This window comes from Pholcus phalangioides, unplaced genomic scaffold (assembly GCF_987345545.1).
Source record: "Pholcus phalangioides strain wild (caught in Gottingen) unplaced genomic scaffold, Ppha-v1.0 ptg000014l_1, whole genome shotgun sequence".
Classification (NCBI taxonomy): Eukaryota; Metazoa; Arthropoda; class Arachnida; order Araneae; family Pholcidae; genus Pholcus; species Pholcus phalangioides.
In genome coordinates this window covers 2,492,303-2,509,016 of record NW_028301607.1, presented here as the reverse complement: position 1 = coordinate 2,509,016, position 16,714 = coordinate 2,492,303, and the positions used below count along the sequence as shown (strand labels likewise).

At 38.2% G+C, this 16,714-nt stretch overlaps 1 protein-coding gene across 4 annotated transcripts in view; it reads right to left on the bottom strand.

The window, feature by feature from the left end:
- Nucleotides 1-7,984: 7,984 nt before the first annotated feature.
- Nucleotides 7,985-16,714, bottom strand: part of anne (polyamine-transporting ATPase anne boleyn) — a 73,436-nt gene continuing 64,706 nt past the window's right edge. For all 4 annotated transcript variants that reach the window (XM_089241527.1, XM_089241524.1, XM_089241525.1 and 1 more), the window contains 2 exons: nucleotides 15,496-15,588; nucleotides 7,985-14,510 (listed from right to left, as the gene is read on the bottom strand). In XM_089241527.1, the coding sequence (XP_089097653.1) occupies nucleotides 14,340-14,510; nucleotides 15,496-15,588 (264 nt within the window). In that variant the 3' untranslated portion in view covers nucleotides 7,985-14,339. The remainder of the gene's footprint in view (nucleotides 14,511-15,495; nucleotides 15,589-16,714) is intronic.

Here is a 16,714-nt window from a genome sequence, read left to right as displayed (position 1 = left end):
CACGAACAAAAATTTTTGATTTTAAAGGAAATTACCCTCTCGAAAATTGTTCTCAGACCAGAAAATACGGTCCCCGCAAGTCTTTTGTGTCCCCATACAAAGGACGATCCTGCTTACTCTCCTGATACCGTGCCCTGGGAAGGGTTTACCCGTGGACATTTCAACGTGGCATCACGGGTTAATTCTATACATTAGATAGAAATACCAACCAGGCCCGTCATTTGAGGGGTCAGGGGGAAAGTTGAAATGACGTCCCTGATACCCCAACCTACCAATTTACATATTTTTCAAAATCATAGCACCATATCTCATTATCATGGAGTATTCCATTCACCGAGACCTCTGGACTTTGCCCGGGTTAGACCATGTGGCAGGATGGTTCTAGGGGTTATTGTTACCTCTTCCATTCAGAAATTAACAAAATAGATGAAACAATACTTCTTAAACTACACTCATGTCCATAAATTAAGGATAATGCCAGCTCCGACAAATAAAGGTTCAGAAACAAAACAAACGTTACTTATTCATAAAGCCCATTTATTAAACAAAAGATAAAGAACAAAAGCGATGGTGTATGTATGATACCATTCATAAAAACTGCGATTTTTGCTCCCTGGAGCAATTGTAAAAAATATCTCCTTTACAAAAACTTACTATTATATGGTTAATACATTGTATGTCTCCCATGCGATGAAATACAGTCCGTACAACGCCTAGGCATGCTGAGTATCAAATTATCGATCTGATCTTGGGGAAGATCACTTCACTCAGCAAGCAATGCTCTCCGAAGTTCCGGTACACATGTAGGAGGTGTTTGACGGGCTGCAACTCGTCGGCCAAGCATGTCCCACACATGCTCTATCGGATTCAAGTCAGGTGAGAATGCTGGCCATTCCATACGGGTTATATCCTCAGATTCAAGGAATTCGTTTACGATGTTTGCTCGGTGAGGACGGGCGTTGTCATCCATAAACACAAATTCTGCGCCCATGGCACCCCTAAACAAACGTACATGTTGTTCCAGAATGATGTCCCGATAAATTTGGGCTTTCATGGTTCCGGTTTGAACATGCAGATCTGTTCTGGAACCCAGTATAATTCCACTCCAAACGAGCAATGCTGCACCACCGTAACGGTGTCGTTCAATGATGTTGTCTTGGTGGTAACGAGTACCTGGCATTCTCCATATGAAAGTCCGACGTGAATCAGACTGCAAGCTAAACTTGGACTCGTCGGAAAATATCACACAAGCCCACTGTGACGATGTCCACATTGCATGTTCTCTACTCCAGGCTAATCGCTGCCGACAGTGAGTTGCCGTGAGCGGAACACATCTGACAGGCCTGCGAGCATATAGACCAATATCTCCCAAACGTCTGTAAACGGTTTTCCTTGAAACTGTGGTACCCGTGGCTGCAGATAGCTGACGAGACAGGTCGGATGCTGTGCTCCGTCTGCTTCTTTTGGCAGTTACTGCCAAATACCGGTCTTCATTCGGCGTTGTAACTCGGGGGCGACCTGTACTGTAACGTCTACTGACATTTCCGTTATCTTGGAATCGTTGCCAAAGCCTAGAGATGACACTTTGGGCAATTCCAAGTTCCTCGGATACTTCCATCTGAGTACGCCCATATTCCAGGCGGCCGATAATTCTACCACGTAAAAAATCATCCACATGCGTCCTCTCTGTGTTATAGCTATTCGCTTAATGGCACTGAGCGCCTTACAGAACTCTTGTGAACAATTTTACTTCTTTGCCACCATTCCTTATATACCCCCCTCTTACACTCTCGTCATTGTGACGTACTATCGGCATCATCTGGTGGCTTCCTGAAATTTGCATATCATTCTTGCAGATATGTGTGATAATTCTACAGGTGAAAGTTTTACTTTAGATTTTGATTTCCGTATGATTCTGAATTATCCTTAATTTATGAACATGAGTGTATGCATCACGACCCAAACTTTGGTCGCAGGGGCTTTCGAGATAAGTCGTTCAAATCTACAGCCACGGGCTCCTCAGCTACAGGTCACGACCCAAACCTAATTTGCAAGGGCTCTTAAGAAGGGTTTTTGAGCTATGGGCCGCAACTACATGCTTGGTCAGCCGGGGTAAGCACGCGTTATGGGGCGCCCTCTTGTAATGTTGAAAGAGTGGTTATAAAGGGTGAAATTAACGCCACCCCCCCCCCCCCATCTAGTCCGGCGGAGACCAGAGCCGCCTACTCCTCTCTAGTTGCACTCATTGCGTCATTGGTTTCACTAATTTCGAAGGAAAAAAACAGTCCCATGGGTCGTAAAGTTGATGTATTGATTTTGAATCTCCGCACAAAAAAAAAGGTTAAGAACCCCCCATGCTTTAATACTCTTCGTTTGAAAACACCTTCAGAAAAAATTATTGCGGTATAGTAGCGTCATCTGTTAACATATGTAATTGACATATGTAAATGACGTCAAGCAGGGCCGTGTTAAGAGTATCATGGGCCCCCGGGCCAATTGATTTTTCTGAGGCCCTACCAAACAACTTCTCAAAAATTTCAATCAGATCTCATTTTTGTGAGGCCCCCGGGCCGTGCCCGCCCATGCCTTAAGACGGCACTGGCGTCAAGCGCATGCGCCTCATTTTAAAGTTTTAGAGCAGTGGTTCTCAACCTTTGGAAACCCGCGGCCCGGTTTCATTCATTTTTGTAAGTGGAAAGCCCGGTCAAACACATGATTAACGGAACATGAATGGGGGAAAAAGGAAATGGCAAATCAGTCGCGGCCCGGCGGTTGAGAAACACTGTTTTAGAGAACCAGAACCAGAATAAAAATTTTAAGGGGATGCCTGGCCCTTATGCGGGCCATATATTCTCCCGTAGAAGAGAATTTATATTTTCACGAAATATGTTGCTGCTATCTAGCGGCAAGTATAGGAACTAAATGCTAAATGCTTTCAATAGGTCTCATATATATTTTTATTTTTTTCCTTTTCTAAATCGTGGTAAAAATACAGAAAAAAATGCGATTCGTAATATCCATATATGTGTATGTATATATTTTTTTTAACTTTTGTAATAATATGTAATTTTGTATCCGGCTAGTGTAACCATTCCATATGCGACTGTGATTTTCTGCCCCCCATGTAATATTCTACCATGGCTCCCTTTCCATTCAGTTCTCATTAGCAGCCCTTAGTATCATAGGCCCCCCACAACCTGGATTATTTACAATGGATAAAACTTTTGCAATTCTGCTTTGGCTCAACCGAGCATCTAGACCAGCGATTGTAGCCGATAGCCCTACTTAATCACTATCTAGACAAGTTTAACTTATTTTCGCCCTTCTGAACTATATTTTGTCTATTCATTACCCTGCTTATAGTCTTACCCAGTGACCCATCCAGGAGCAATACTTTCAACATAAATTGATTCGTAATTAATTCGTAAATTTCAGTAAACAAAAATTGTATAGGCAAGGTTGGTCCCCAGACCCCTGGGCAAAAGTCCAGTGAGCTTCCCCTGCCGCTGTGATGGTCGAGTGGTCATAGTGACGGACTCACATTGCGAGGATCCGGGTTCTAGCCCCACCGGCGCCACAGTGGTGGTCGGCTGAAGTTAGTTTTCTGTGGCTTCCAACTTCAAGGCGCGAATGCGAGCGGATCTCCTCGTTAAAAAGTCTCGTCACAGAGAGCAACAGTCCTACAAACAGTACAAATATTCAATCATTACAATTCATTCACAATTTGAAGAATAGGTGGCAACACTGAAATACCAAGCACAACACTAGCAACACACTCAGACTGTTAGGTGCACTCACTTTGTTCCAGACTCTGCCACGAAGCTGGGCTGGAAGAGATCTCGGCAACGGGATAAGTCCGGTGGCAGAGCACCTGGCGTTCATGTCAGTGAGCTTCCCCTTTGCTCTGGTTCTATACAGGGTCGTCCAACATCATGACCAAGCCGTGTAAAGCGATATTCTGGAAAGCCCTGCACTTAGCTATAGAAGTAACATTACATTTTTGCATATTTAATCTCCAAAATCGTAGCACCAGATCTAATCATGTAGCAACCCTCCCCTTTCGAGCGCAAAACCCTCACAGGTCATGGATCCAGGAAATTGCGTCGGAAGGGTGATTTATTGTGTAGGCTCGTTGTATCTTCCCATATTTTACGGGACAGACCGATTTTACCCAAAATTATTCGGCTCTTGGAGTGGGGCCGATCACCTCTGTCAACACCACCTATAGAACAAGGCCTCCGCACGAAGCTTGTGACGTCAATGAAGGCCATTTCTCCTATTGCCATTGGATATACTGCAAAAAAAAGGTAAAGATATTGCATGCGTCGACCTGCTATATCCAATGGCAATAGCAGGGGTGCAAGCACCCCTCATCTATTTCGGAGCAGCAAATTTCCTTTTTGGAGCAGAAATTTTGAAAATGGAGCAGAACTTTTAAAAACGAACTATATCTGCAATATAAGGAGTAATTTTTCTGTGAAATGCCAAAAGTTTCGCCAAAAATGGTTGAAAAACAAATAAGTCTGAATAAATTTCCTTCACAAATTAAAATCCATTTAAATTTTTTCTGAATTATCTTATACACTGAAGAGCCAAAAAAACTTGTCCACCTGCCTAATATCGTGTAGGGCCCCCGCGAGCCCGCAGAAGTGCCGCAACACGACGTGGCATGGACTCGACTAATGTCTGAAGTAGTGCTGGAGGTAATTCACACCATGAAGTAAGAGGGGGTGGAGATCTCTTCTGAAACAGCACGTTGCAAGGCATCCCAGATATGTTCAATAATGTTCATGTCTGGGGATTTAGGTGGCCAGCGGAAGTGTCTAAAGTTAGAAAAGTGTTCCTGGAGCCACTTTGCGACACCCCACACGTCCAGAATTGCTACATTGTCCTGCTGAAATCGTCCAAGTCCATCGGAATGCACAATAGACATGAATGGGTGCAGGTGATCAGACAGGATGCTTACGTACCTGTCACCTGTCAGAGTCGTATCAGGGGTCCCATATCACGCCAACTGCACACGCCCCATACCATCACAGAGCCTCCACCAGCTTGAACAGTCCCCTGTTGACATGTAGGGTCCATGGATTCATGAGGTTGTCTTTATACCCGTACACGTCCATCAGCTCGAAGCAATTGGAACCGAGACTCGTCAGACCAGGCCACGTGTTTCCAGTCCTCAACAGTCCAATGTCGGTGTTGTCGAGCCCAGGCGACGCGTAAAGCTTTGTGTCGTGCAGTCATCAAGGGTGCACGAGTGAGCCTTCAGCTCCGAAAGCCCATATCGATGTTTTGTTGAATGGTTCGCACGTTGACACTTGTTGATGGCCCAGCATTGAAATCTGCAGCAATTTGCAGAAGAGTTGCATGTCTGTCACGTTTAACGATTCTCGTCAGTCGTTGTTGGTCCCGTTCTTTCATGATCTTTTTCCGTCCGCAGCGATGTCGTAGATTTAATTTTTTACCGGATTCCCGATATTCACAGTACACTCGTGAAATGGTCATACGTGAAAATCCAAATTTAATCGCTACCTCAGAGATGCTATGTCCCATCTCTCGTGCACCAACTATAACACCACGTTTAAACTCACTTAAATCTTGATAACCTGTAGCAGCAGTAACTGATCTAACAACTATGCCAGACACTTGTTGTGTTATATAGGTGTTGCCGACCGCAGCGCCGTACTCTGATTGGTTCCATATCTCTTTATTTGCATACGCATGCCTGTACCAGTTTTTTTGGCTCTTCAGTTTATATGTCACTACTAAGACATGAATTACTGAAATGACGAAAAAAAATTATAACTCTTTTCAAATTAAGCAACATGCATACTAAAAACCTAGGCAGCAAGAATTTCTGCTGCTTGAACACCAAAATCTTATTCATCCTGATATAGCAAAAAAAGTACGTGCAGAATATAATAAGAGTTTCCGTGGAAAATTGGCTTCTCACAGAATTTAAAGGAATTATTAAATTTAAAAGCAAAATGCAGAAAACGAGAAAAATATAAATACCTTATTTACTTAAACAATTTCTCAACCTAATAGCATGTTAATAGATTACGAATCACGAGTCGCTTTCAGAAGTACAGCATCTCAATGACAATTTTTTTCCAATTTTTCATGCCCTTGAACATAAGATTTTATATGTCTTATTTCATTAAAGCATTGGATGGACAGATTTTTTAATGCTCGAACAGACTTTTATTTATTTGTTAACAATGAACTCTCTTTCACTGTCTGCGTTACCATGTGCTAAAGATTAAAAAGCCTTCACCAAAACTGGCAAAATTTTGAACTTTGGGCTGCTTTCAAAGTTACAAAGTTTGAATATGTCTGCCCAATATCTATCTATTCTCTGAACTGATTTCACTTCTTGTAATTCTTTGCATTGTAGTGCAACCCATTCATCACACATAATTAATAGTTCTGTTGGTGATACAATGTTAAGCAACATCCTAGCAATAAGTGAGGGAGTAATGTACCATCCCAGCAATTCACGAGAGGGAGTGCGAAAAACACGAAAGAATGCAAACGTTTCATTCTCTCCAACATGTTTTAAAAAGGTAGGACATTAATATGAAAAAGGTATCTCACAGAAGTTATGTAAAATGAGTACAAACTTCTTCCTTTGACTATTGTTAAGAGCATGCCCTCCCCCCACCAATGTAGTGGCGGACCGTGCGGCCATATTGGGAGCCGCTCTAGGAGGGGTGCCAAATGGAGTTGAAAGGGTGAAAAAAGCTTTGACCAAAAAAAAAAAACGCTGCCAGTAGCGCCAAAAACATATTCCGCATGAGTAAGAAATTTTTTTCCTCGAGCCGCCCCTGTTCACCAAATCCGGATTTTCGCAATGTGAAATTGTCACGATCGGCAATCGCCGACGATAACCACACGACCGCATAGTGACTAGATGACAAAACTATAAATATTTTAGCTGGAGTTTTAACAGATCCCATTTTTTGCCAATGATCTTCGAAAAATGTCGGTGATTTGAACGAGTAAACCAATCCCCTTTTCGATGTATGCTGTCTTTGAACGCAGGTTGGCAGCCGCGAAATTACCGTTATTCCCAGTATATAACCAGCAGGAGTAAAAACGGAATAAAAACTCCGATTCAGGAGTAAAAACTCCGCGAAATCCGGCATATTCATTCAGGGACTTTGATAGCCCGCCGGTTATACCGATAACAGTACAGGACTTTATACTTCAAGGTAGTATAACTACTTTCCAAGGTCACGAGATAACGCGATTGTGGTAGATGGTGTGAAGTGAAAAAAAAAATTGTAGTTTCTCCCGCCCCGTATCTTTTTTGGTGTCTCGGAAAGAACGCGTTCCGAACAAAATTTTCATGCATCTTTTTCCTAAATTCCGCACTACAGCGCATTAGCGGTACATCCGCGAACCACAAACAAGAATTGGCGCAAATGCGCAGGGTTTTCGGCGCAGCTCTTGCACCCCTGCAATAGGTGAAATGACCTTCAGTTACGTCACGAACTTTGTGCGGAGGCCTTGTTCTATAGGTAGTTTTGCCTCCGTCCGAATCCGCGCATGCCTGGTGACAAATGAATTGGGATAGACCTAGTTCTATTAGTAGTTTTGATGAATTCTAAAACTAGTCACTGTTTCCCACCATATTTTCACTTAAAAAATTAAATCATTTTTTTCGTAGCTTCATGTGGTCCCCCGGAATATTCCAGGACAAGGAGGCCACGTGGCCCCAGGTTGAGAACCGCTACTACTAAACCACATATACACCTCGTCCATATTCCCTGTGGAACTTCTAACAAATTGGTACATGTTGGAACGTGTGTGTTCGTGTTGTGAACTTAAGTGTAATGCTTGGTTGAGAACGGCTGATCCAGATCGCTTTCTCAAAGCGGGCAATATTAGGAGGGCAGTTGAAACTACAGAAACCACATTTGCTTATTGGGGAAGGATACACAAGACACTGAAACAGACAAAACTAAAACCCACTAAAAAGTGTTATTTACAAATTTATTTACACCAGCATGTACGCATGAATACATGCCCAAAAGGGGAAAAAACCCACGCCACAGCAAAGAATACAATGTACAAAATCTTTGATTATAAAATTCAAAAAAAAAGATAAATACTACAGCGAAAGCATCAATGTGTGTTTATGCGAGACTAGCACGATTTCTATATTAGAACCAAAAAAAAACATTTCCTAAAAACTGAAATGCATATTGTAGAGCAGCAACAGAAAACAAATAAGAGCCAGGTCAAAAACATGATTTGAATTAGTTCGTTTGAAATCTTGCACAAAAAATGTGACGATTGGAACTAATAGACAACCATGCACACCCAAAAAAAAAAATTCAATACAAGAGGCTTCATAGACATTTAAAAAATCCCTGCAGCATGGGTGTAATATTTAGTGTATATATGGTCCATGTTTGAAGTTTAGCATGCTCTTCACGTGGCCGACTAGTTGCTGGCCACTTTGCAAAGACGCTCGACTTTGGACATGGACTGTAACATGTATATGCCTCGTCAGAATCACTTATAATCACTAGCATATGATAATCGTGGGCCTTTTTATACTTCATTCCATTTTAATAAAAAAAAAAGCCCAATTCACATCATCTACGATCCATACACACACAATCCCTCATCTACATACAGATGTTTTGATCAAAAAGTACAGTAAACTTGAGAACATAATAGTGTACACACAACTATACAAATTCTGTTTTTCTATAATATAAAATATTTTAAAACCAATTTTCATGAGTCATTTCTTTTTAACAGATCATTTCACACACAATCATTCACACAAGCAGGTCAACCTAACATTATTACCATAGTTTCAAGCAGGGCTTGTCAAATCAAGAAAAGAAATTTAGGCAACAAATTTCTTGGGAGAGATAGCCAGACACATTTTTGCGAAAAAAGGTTCAAAATAAGGGTTGTTTTTGTTTTTTTTTACACTTTCCAGAGGCTTAGTGATTATTGGCAAACAGGCAAACACAATTTGAGAAACTTAGTATTGTCCTTTGTTTTTAATTTAGATATTCCAAGCGTAAAAAGCAAGGCGCCACAGTGCCTAGGATTTGTCTCGAGCCCAGTTTTTAAAACATTTCATAAGCAGGCAAGTTCTATATCGAAAACCTATTTCTCAGTCCACATCTTAATGCAATACAATACTTCAACAGCGCGGACGTGAAGAAAACATTGGAGGGGGGAACTGAATGTTGCTGACTGTTCCATGTATACAGAACTCAAGCGCGATCCTTGTGTCTTTTTCATACAATAAATTCACTATAGAGGGGACCCTGCTGCAGGATGTGGAAGGTGCTGACATGAAACCATTCGAGGGTGGAGAAACTGAATGTTGCTGATTGTCCCGTGCATACAGGACTCAAATGCATACGCAGGAAAGGGAAGGTGCATTGCATTGTTTTTCCAGTAATTAATGTGGGGAAGAGACTCAAATGACCTCAGCTCCTAGGTTCTGGTGCATATGCAATACTTACATCTGCAAGTTGATATGGTCATTGAAGAGGGTGAAGGAGATATTTTCTACCCCCCACTCAACTCTCCTCAACCCTTTCATGGCCCTCACAAGGGTGAAGCTAACACGGCACCAGTATGATCCACAACACTACATATGCACTTAGACTGTTAGGTACACGCACAGTTACACTTCTGGCACAACTCACTAGGTAGTAAATCGCTCATAGATGGTGATAGACGAGTTGGGTCTTTGTTTTTCATACTACACACTATAGCAGGGACCCTGCTGCAGGATGTGGAGGGTGGGGCGTGAACTGTTTTTATTGTCTTAACGTGAGGGAATATTAAGTACTTTATGGGATCTGCTAAATTGTGTAGTTTTGTGCAGTGTGTTACCCACTCATAGGTAACACACTTTACTCATGAGAATCCTCACTATTACCCCCCTGTAATGTATTGTTTCTTTAAGAACTGGTAACAAGGTGTCTACAAATCACATGATTCAAGAACTCCAAATGAAAAACAGCCGGCGATCGATTTTACAAATCCCATACCTTTCTACGAACAAATCCTCTGACCCTGAACATTTCCATTTCTTTGAATATCTTTTCTCTTAATTGTTCCAGTTCATAAAAAAAAACTTAGAGCAGGGATGGACAAACCAACACAAATGTAGGTGCCAACCCAATTTCTTAGGAGCTAAGCATTTTTTTATTTTTCTATATTAAAAGATGATGTGTAATGAAATCAGAAAATTTTGTGTTGCTCTTACTCTAACTTAAAAATATACTCCAATTTAGCAACCACATTTAGAAACCTTTAGTCGCAATAAAAAATGCCTAGTCACCATGGCGACCTGGCATTTGTCCAGTCCTGGCTTAATAGGCACTAATGAGATTCAGCCCATTCATACCGTTCTGGTAGAATGATACATAATTTTTTGTTGAACACCCGTAATCAAAATTCTTTCTACTGACAAGTACAATATTTCAATCATCTGAGGAATCTATGAAAAAAAATTGTAATTCCTTTATTTTTTTATTTAAAATTACTGCATCGCTCACTATAAGAGGAACTTGCTAAAGGTACAGCGAAATACGTTTCAGAACAATTCAGAATGAAGCAGAAATTGCAACAAAAATAAAATAGTTATAACTATATTAAGGATCATTGGTACGACTAAGGAATCCCACAGCAAATACTAAATGAAAAGCGCTCTCTGCAAAGGTATTCTTGAAATGGTTTTTTTCCCCATGATTTCCTGAAATTTGGCATTGTAGATTGTTTTACATTGTTACGTTCAATCTCATCCATATCACCACACAAACTCAGAGCGCATTAAAGAAACATTATGCGTGATATTAAAAAAACACATTCATACATAAAAATTTTATCACAAGATCAGAACAATTCCGTAACAATATTTTAAAAAGTGGATTTAAAATGAGTGTCTGCGACATGAAAATTTGGTATATTTCGCCATCTAAACAAGTTGCTTTCGAGACATTGTAAGAGAACAAAGTCATTTGCTGTTATATATGTATATATTGCGGCTGACACAGAGATTAAGACATAACAGTAGTATCTCAACTTAATCCATTTGTATTACAGTTCTAAATACACTACTCCATTTATAAATTAACTGCACTCAACTTTTAGTCTATCCCTACCACCATTCAACAATAACACAAAACTGGTCTTTTTACGTACCAGCACTATACCGTCCTTGGCAGTACTTGATGGAGATGAGCAAGACTAGAGTATTTCACCTTGTTTGAAACAAACCTAGTTATATAACTTCCAGATATTTTTCTTTTCACCTCCAGCACTAGACACAAAGTGGCCATCAGCACAAATAAACAATCATTTTTCTGTGCTTGGTGATTAAGGGACAACTAAAATTCATCGATTGTTCTACTCGTAGACACAAATTAAAGATATTTAATTTTGTTCTTGAAAATTACTCGCATTTCAAAGCAAAGTTTTTGTTTTTGTGTAAAAAATTATCTCCATAACATTAATTTACTTCACTTGTAGAAAAATGAATATAAAGCCAAGGCCACACTCATGTTCAGTCTGGTCCAATACCTTCCAAGGTTAGTGGGCGAGTAGTATGGCCTTTAATAAAACAAACGCGCCCCCACATTAATACTCCTGAGGAACTTCTAAAGTATAGGGCAGGCGCAAACGAGTAGTATGGCTGCTCCACCATTGGGAATAATCGTCTAATGTTGGAACAAGAAGCCAAACACATTAGGAAGCAATACTTGCGAATGACATTGGTCCAGGCTGGACATGAGTATAGTCCTAGCTTAAGACAGTATTTTGCATTGGTAAACAGAAGTATTACTAACAAGCATGAACTTGACTTTGACTTGGTGACACGAACAAAGTAGGAATTAACTGGGATTCATTCAGAGTCAAAAATATCTGATTAGTTAGTGGAAATTTGAGACATCAAAATTATCAAAGCCCTGAAGCCTACTTGCCTACATGCAAAAATCAGGCCCCGAGATAGAGTACAATTCGACATTCTGTCCGCTTGTACTTGTTTAAAGTTCCAGAGCTATGGCAAATGGTAAACAGCTACTTACACAATGTTAATATTCACTCTCAAGTCAGAATTTTATTAATTATGTTTTGCTTGTAACTTGGATTACTAGAAAGTTGAGATACTACTATAAATGTGCATATTGCACTGACAAAAGGAAATGCAATATAGTAATATTCAGAATAACTCAAAAGTAAATCAGTTCCACAGATATAAATCAGTACATGCACAACATAAATAAGATCCGATCCGACCATACCCTACACAAGGCACCCCCCAGTACAACAAGAGCAATAAATAACTTAATGGGGGGAAAAATACTTCCTTCACAATACTGACTAGTAAAAGACTAACAATCACAACGTTATATATCAGTGTATATCATACAGATTTTTTTTCAAGTTTAAAAATGTGAAAATTTTGGTCAGTCAGTTTTCAGTAAGATTTCCAATAACGACACATAAATAAAAGATAAAATGAGATATTCATGCATTTCTTCCTTATATGGAAAGATTCATTCAAGCAATTTATCCACTACATCATTATCAAACATATCGATGGCAAAAAGAATCAAATTCATTTCAAAAAGTGAATCTTAACAAAAACTGTAAATAATTTTCAAAACCATTGATCATAGCATTAATAAAATAAAAGCTAGATTTCTTTTAAATACAAATTTCATTTTTACACTAAAGGAAAAAAAATGTTTGCAACATAATACAGTGGAACCTTTCAAAAACTAGCAGCCATTGGATTTTGCCCGTTAATAGGTATTTAGATACACTGAAGCCTCTTATTCTACAGTATTTAAAAAAACTTCTGTTAACAGAACAGGTCAGTTATAAAAAGTTCCACTGGTTAGGCCTAGCAAATTTTTTTTTCCAGTTATACTGATTTTCGTCTAATTTAGTCTCATTTCAAGTACATCACAGACCTTCTCAATCAAATAAGGACATATTCTGAACAATTTTGTCTACAAAATCTTGCCTCTCACCTGCCCTTTGTTTAATAAGTACAGTAATAAGTACAGTAATTTCCGGAAGATAAGCCACAAATCCTGGTGTTTCAAAGTGAATTTTTTCATCTATAGCCAGCCTGCTTGGCATTTTTTTTTTCCTCGCTGGACATTAACCAACATGCACGATAAGGATTACAGAATACATTTTTTAAAAATATCATTTTAAATACGGAATAGCTAAATAGGTCACAGTAAAATAATGGTTTTCACTGCAGCAAATGTTTTTTTGCCCACAAATTTGACAATAATAAAAATCAAACATTTGCTTGTTACTCTAGTTTAATTATTGTCAATCTGTATTATACAACCCTACTGCGATTCAAAATACCAATATTTTACATGTTAGGGAATCAAATTAGTTTACCATGATTATTAGAAAAAAAATCAGGGCTATCACTTGTATTACATTTACAAATTATTCAGAATCTGACTGAGAATTTCGAAATTGAGTGCTATGTATGTAGAACACAGACATGCAGACAATATATATCTATTATATGTGTGAGTATTGAGAGGAGGGAGTAGAGAACATGCCCAGGAGAAATAGTTCCAAAGAACACTGAAACTTTATCAAAAATTGCACTATGAATAACATGGGAATAAGACAATTGTTATTGATTAGATTCTTGAACACCTTTTAGCTTTTTTGTGTTAGTCATTTTTTGACAGTGGCTTAACTTCCAGACATTACAATAACTTGCAATAAATAGACAAATACTTCCAAACAATCCAGTCCGATCCAATAACTAATAACTGCTTCTGTACAACAATAACACACTTCTCAGCAGAAATGTTCTCGCATACAAATGACATGGAAAAGAGCAATACTTAAAATGTGCTAGAAAGAAGACAAGCACATGCTAACATCACACACATACAATATTCATTATACTGCTCCAATAACGTGAAAAATCTGCGCAAAAAATAAAATAAAAAGATACCCAAATACTGTAAACATGTTCTATCAGGCGCAGAAAAATGCTGCAATGAGAAGAGTAGCAAATAAATAGAAAAAAGAAAAAAAACCTGCTTAGAAACCAGCTTTGCTTTTGGTCCTTTGAAGAAGTAATTAGGAAATCATTTAAAAAACTATACACTTTTTTTTACCCCATTATGACAATGAATAATATCAAATCTCATTGAAAAAATACATGAAAAAATATGATATAAAATATCTCCTAATGAAACAAGTACCAAGTATCAGCTCTTCCAAGAACAGAAGACTTTGAGAAAGTTCACATTATTATTTTTATTACTAATAACTGCTAAAAACCTAAAAATCAGCTGATGTCATTGAGGCATCATGATGGGTCCCGAGGCTCGGATTGGTTCATCAAAGCAAGGCCACTTTGTATCACGAGCCATCTGATTCTCGATTCTTTTGAAAACATTTTTTGGTTCTTTTTTGTTCTTGATAATTTTGACCAGGCCGCGTAACCATTGGCTTTTGCAAATTACCATCTGGGGAAAAGAAATAGTTTACACCTAAATGAAATGTCAATACTAGTGATGTCAATAAAATTAAAACACAAATATATCATGAAAAACAAAATGCTAAATACAAGATGCTAAAGATCACAAAATGCTAAATGTATGATAAATTACATCGGACAACAATGAAAATTGGGTCTGACATAAAAAAAATACAATGTGGAATGATTTTGATCTGTTGAATTCTCAAATATTATCATGAAAAAGTTCTATTGGCTCTTATTTTGGAGATATTAGCATTAACAGTTACATGCTTGTAGAGCATTATGGTATGGTGAAACAGTGGTAAGAACCATAGAAGGTTAACAGGGCAAATGGTCAACTTCTTTGCTGGCTGGCTTCTGTTACACAATTGTGAGAGACGCTCCTTTATCCAGAACAAGCACAATTGAGTCAGTACATGCCAGATGTTGATAAATGAAATACTATGCTGTAAAACATTTGAGTTTCTTGTATTTGTGTTGTCTTTATGTATATTACGGTTGTGCCTCTAATGCACATAAAAGCAACACAAATATGTAGAAATTTCACCATTATTTTGTTTTCTACATAGTCATGTTGTGTTTCACAATGTATTGTGCCATTAGATGTGTATTAAATGTGCAATTTCAGAGATAACCGTAGCCAATCCAGCTTTTTTTATTATCAAATTAATGATCTGCACACGAATTACATAAGAAATGACTATTTGTTTTGAACGCAGATGCTGGTCAAAATTTTTTGTTCAATGTAATTACTCATGACCGTTGCACTTAATAATTTTCTTATTCTACATTTTATAATATGGTAGATAAAGGGTTAATCACATTTTAATAGTTTGATCATTTGATTATTTTTGTCGCACCACGGTCATTTTCTGCACACGAGGGCTAATTAGACCGGGACCTACAATTTATTGCCGATTCCAAACAGCAGGCTTGCTTTTTTTAGTTTTTAATAGCAAATATATTATTACCTCCATCATCAAAGCCAGAAACAAATTACATCCAACACTCAATAGAAGAGTCACTTTGAACATCTTGTGCTCCAATGGCTCAGAATTTACTATCTGCATGTTGAGAAAATATATCAAATTAACATGGTTTTTTTTAAAGACTAACACAAACAAAAAAAACAAACTAAAAAAAACAACCTAAAAAAACAAACTAAAAAAAACTTGTACATACAAATATTGAAAAAAGACCTGCTCCATTAATTGGTGAAATAAACCACTTCACAGCTACATTACTACATCACCCACAGAGCTTTAAAAAAAACCAACACTTATTCATTGAATAGCTCATGAGTTATGAATAGGAATTATGGTATTAAGCCTCGTTCTGCAATGAATGCAAAAAAGGGGAGTATGATCTGATTTTATGGTTAAGTAACAGACTAATTAACAAATAAATTAGACTTTATGATCTATTAAAAATGACATGCTAGAGCATAGTCTCCCAAACGTTTTGTGCCATCGCTCCCCTCCCCAACTCGAGTCAACCCATAGGATCCTATACTAAAGCCATTGCTTCTACAGCCCCTTTGAGAAACACTGCGCTAGAGCAATGGTTCTTAACTCTTTTTCCATCCCGCAACCCCTAGAGCAATTTAATTTACCTTCCCTCACCCCCCCCCCCCCAGATAATTAGTTGTCTATTTGATGGAAAATTCTTTTTTAGCAAATAATAACATTAATTACCCACTCATTATTTGTTATTCCAAACTTAAAACTTTATTGCAAAAATTAATTTTTTGATGAATATCACAGGTATATCATATCAAAGCAACAGAATTAAAATTACAAGTCGTTTTTTCCTAAAGGACCAAACAAATATCATCACTCACATTCAAGCTATCTCTGGGTTCTTTTCGAAAACTCCATTTTGCAGAGGCGGATGATAGCGAATGGTAGAAGTGTGCGCCAAGCTGTCTTTGCTAGTTTTAAAAATGATTCTAACTAAACCTACCCGAAACATTCTAAATATATTCTATCATAATTTTGAAATTCCTTTCTAACATGCTTTTAGCTCCCCTTCCAATAAAAATCATAATTTTTGTTACATTACCATTATTCATAGAATTAAGATTGAAAAGGGATCTAGTATTATTAACAGAAAAACAACTTTTACAAAAACATCTGGAACACATTTCTGAAAGCAAAAGCCAAAAATAAGTTGTTAAAATGTGGGTGAGAT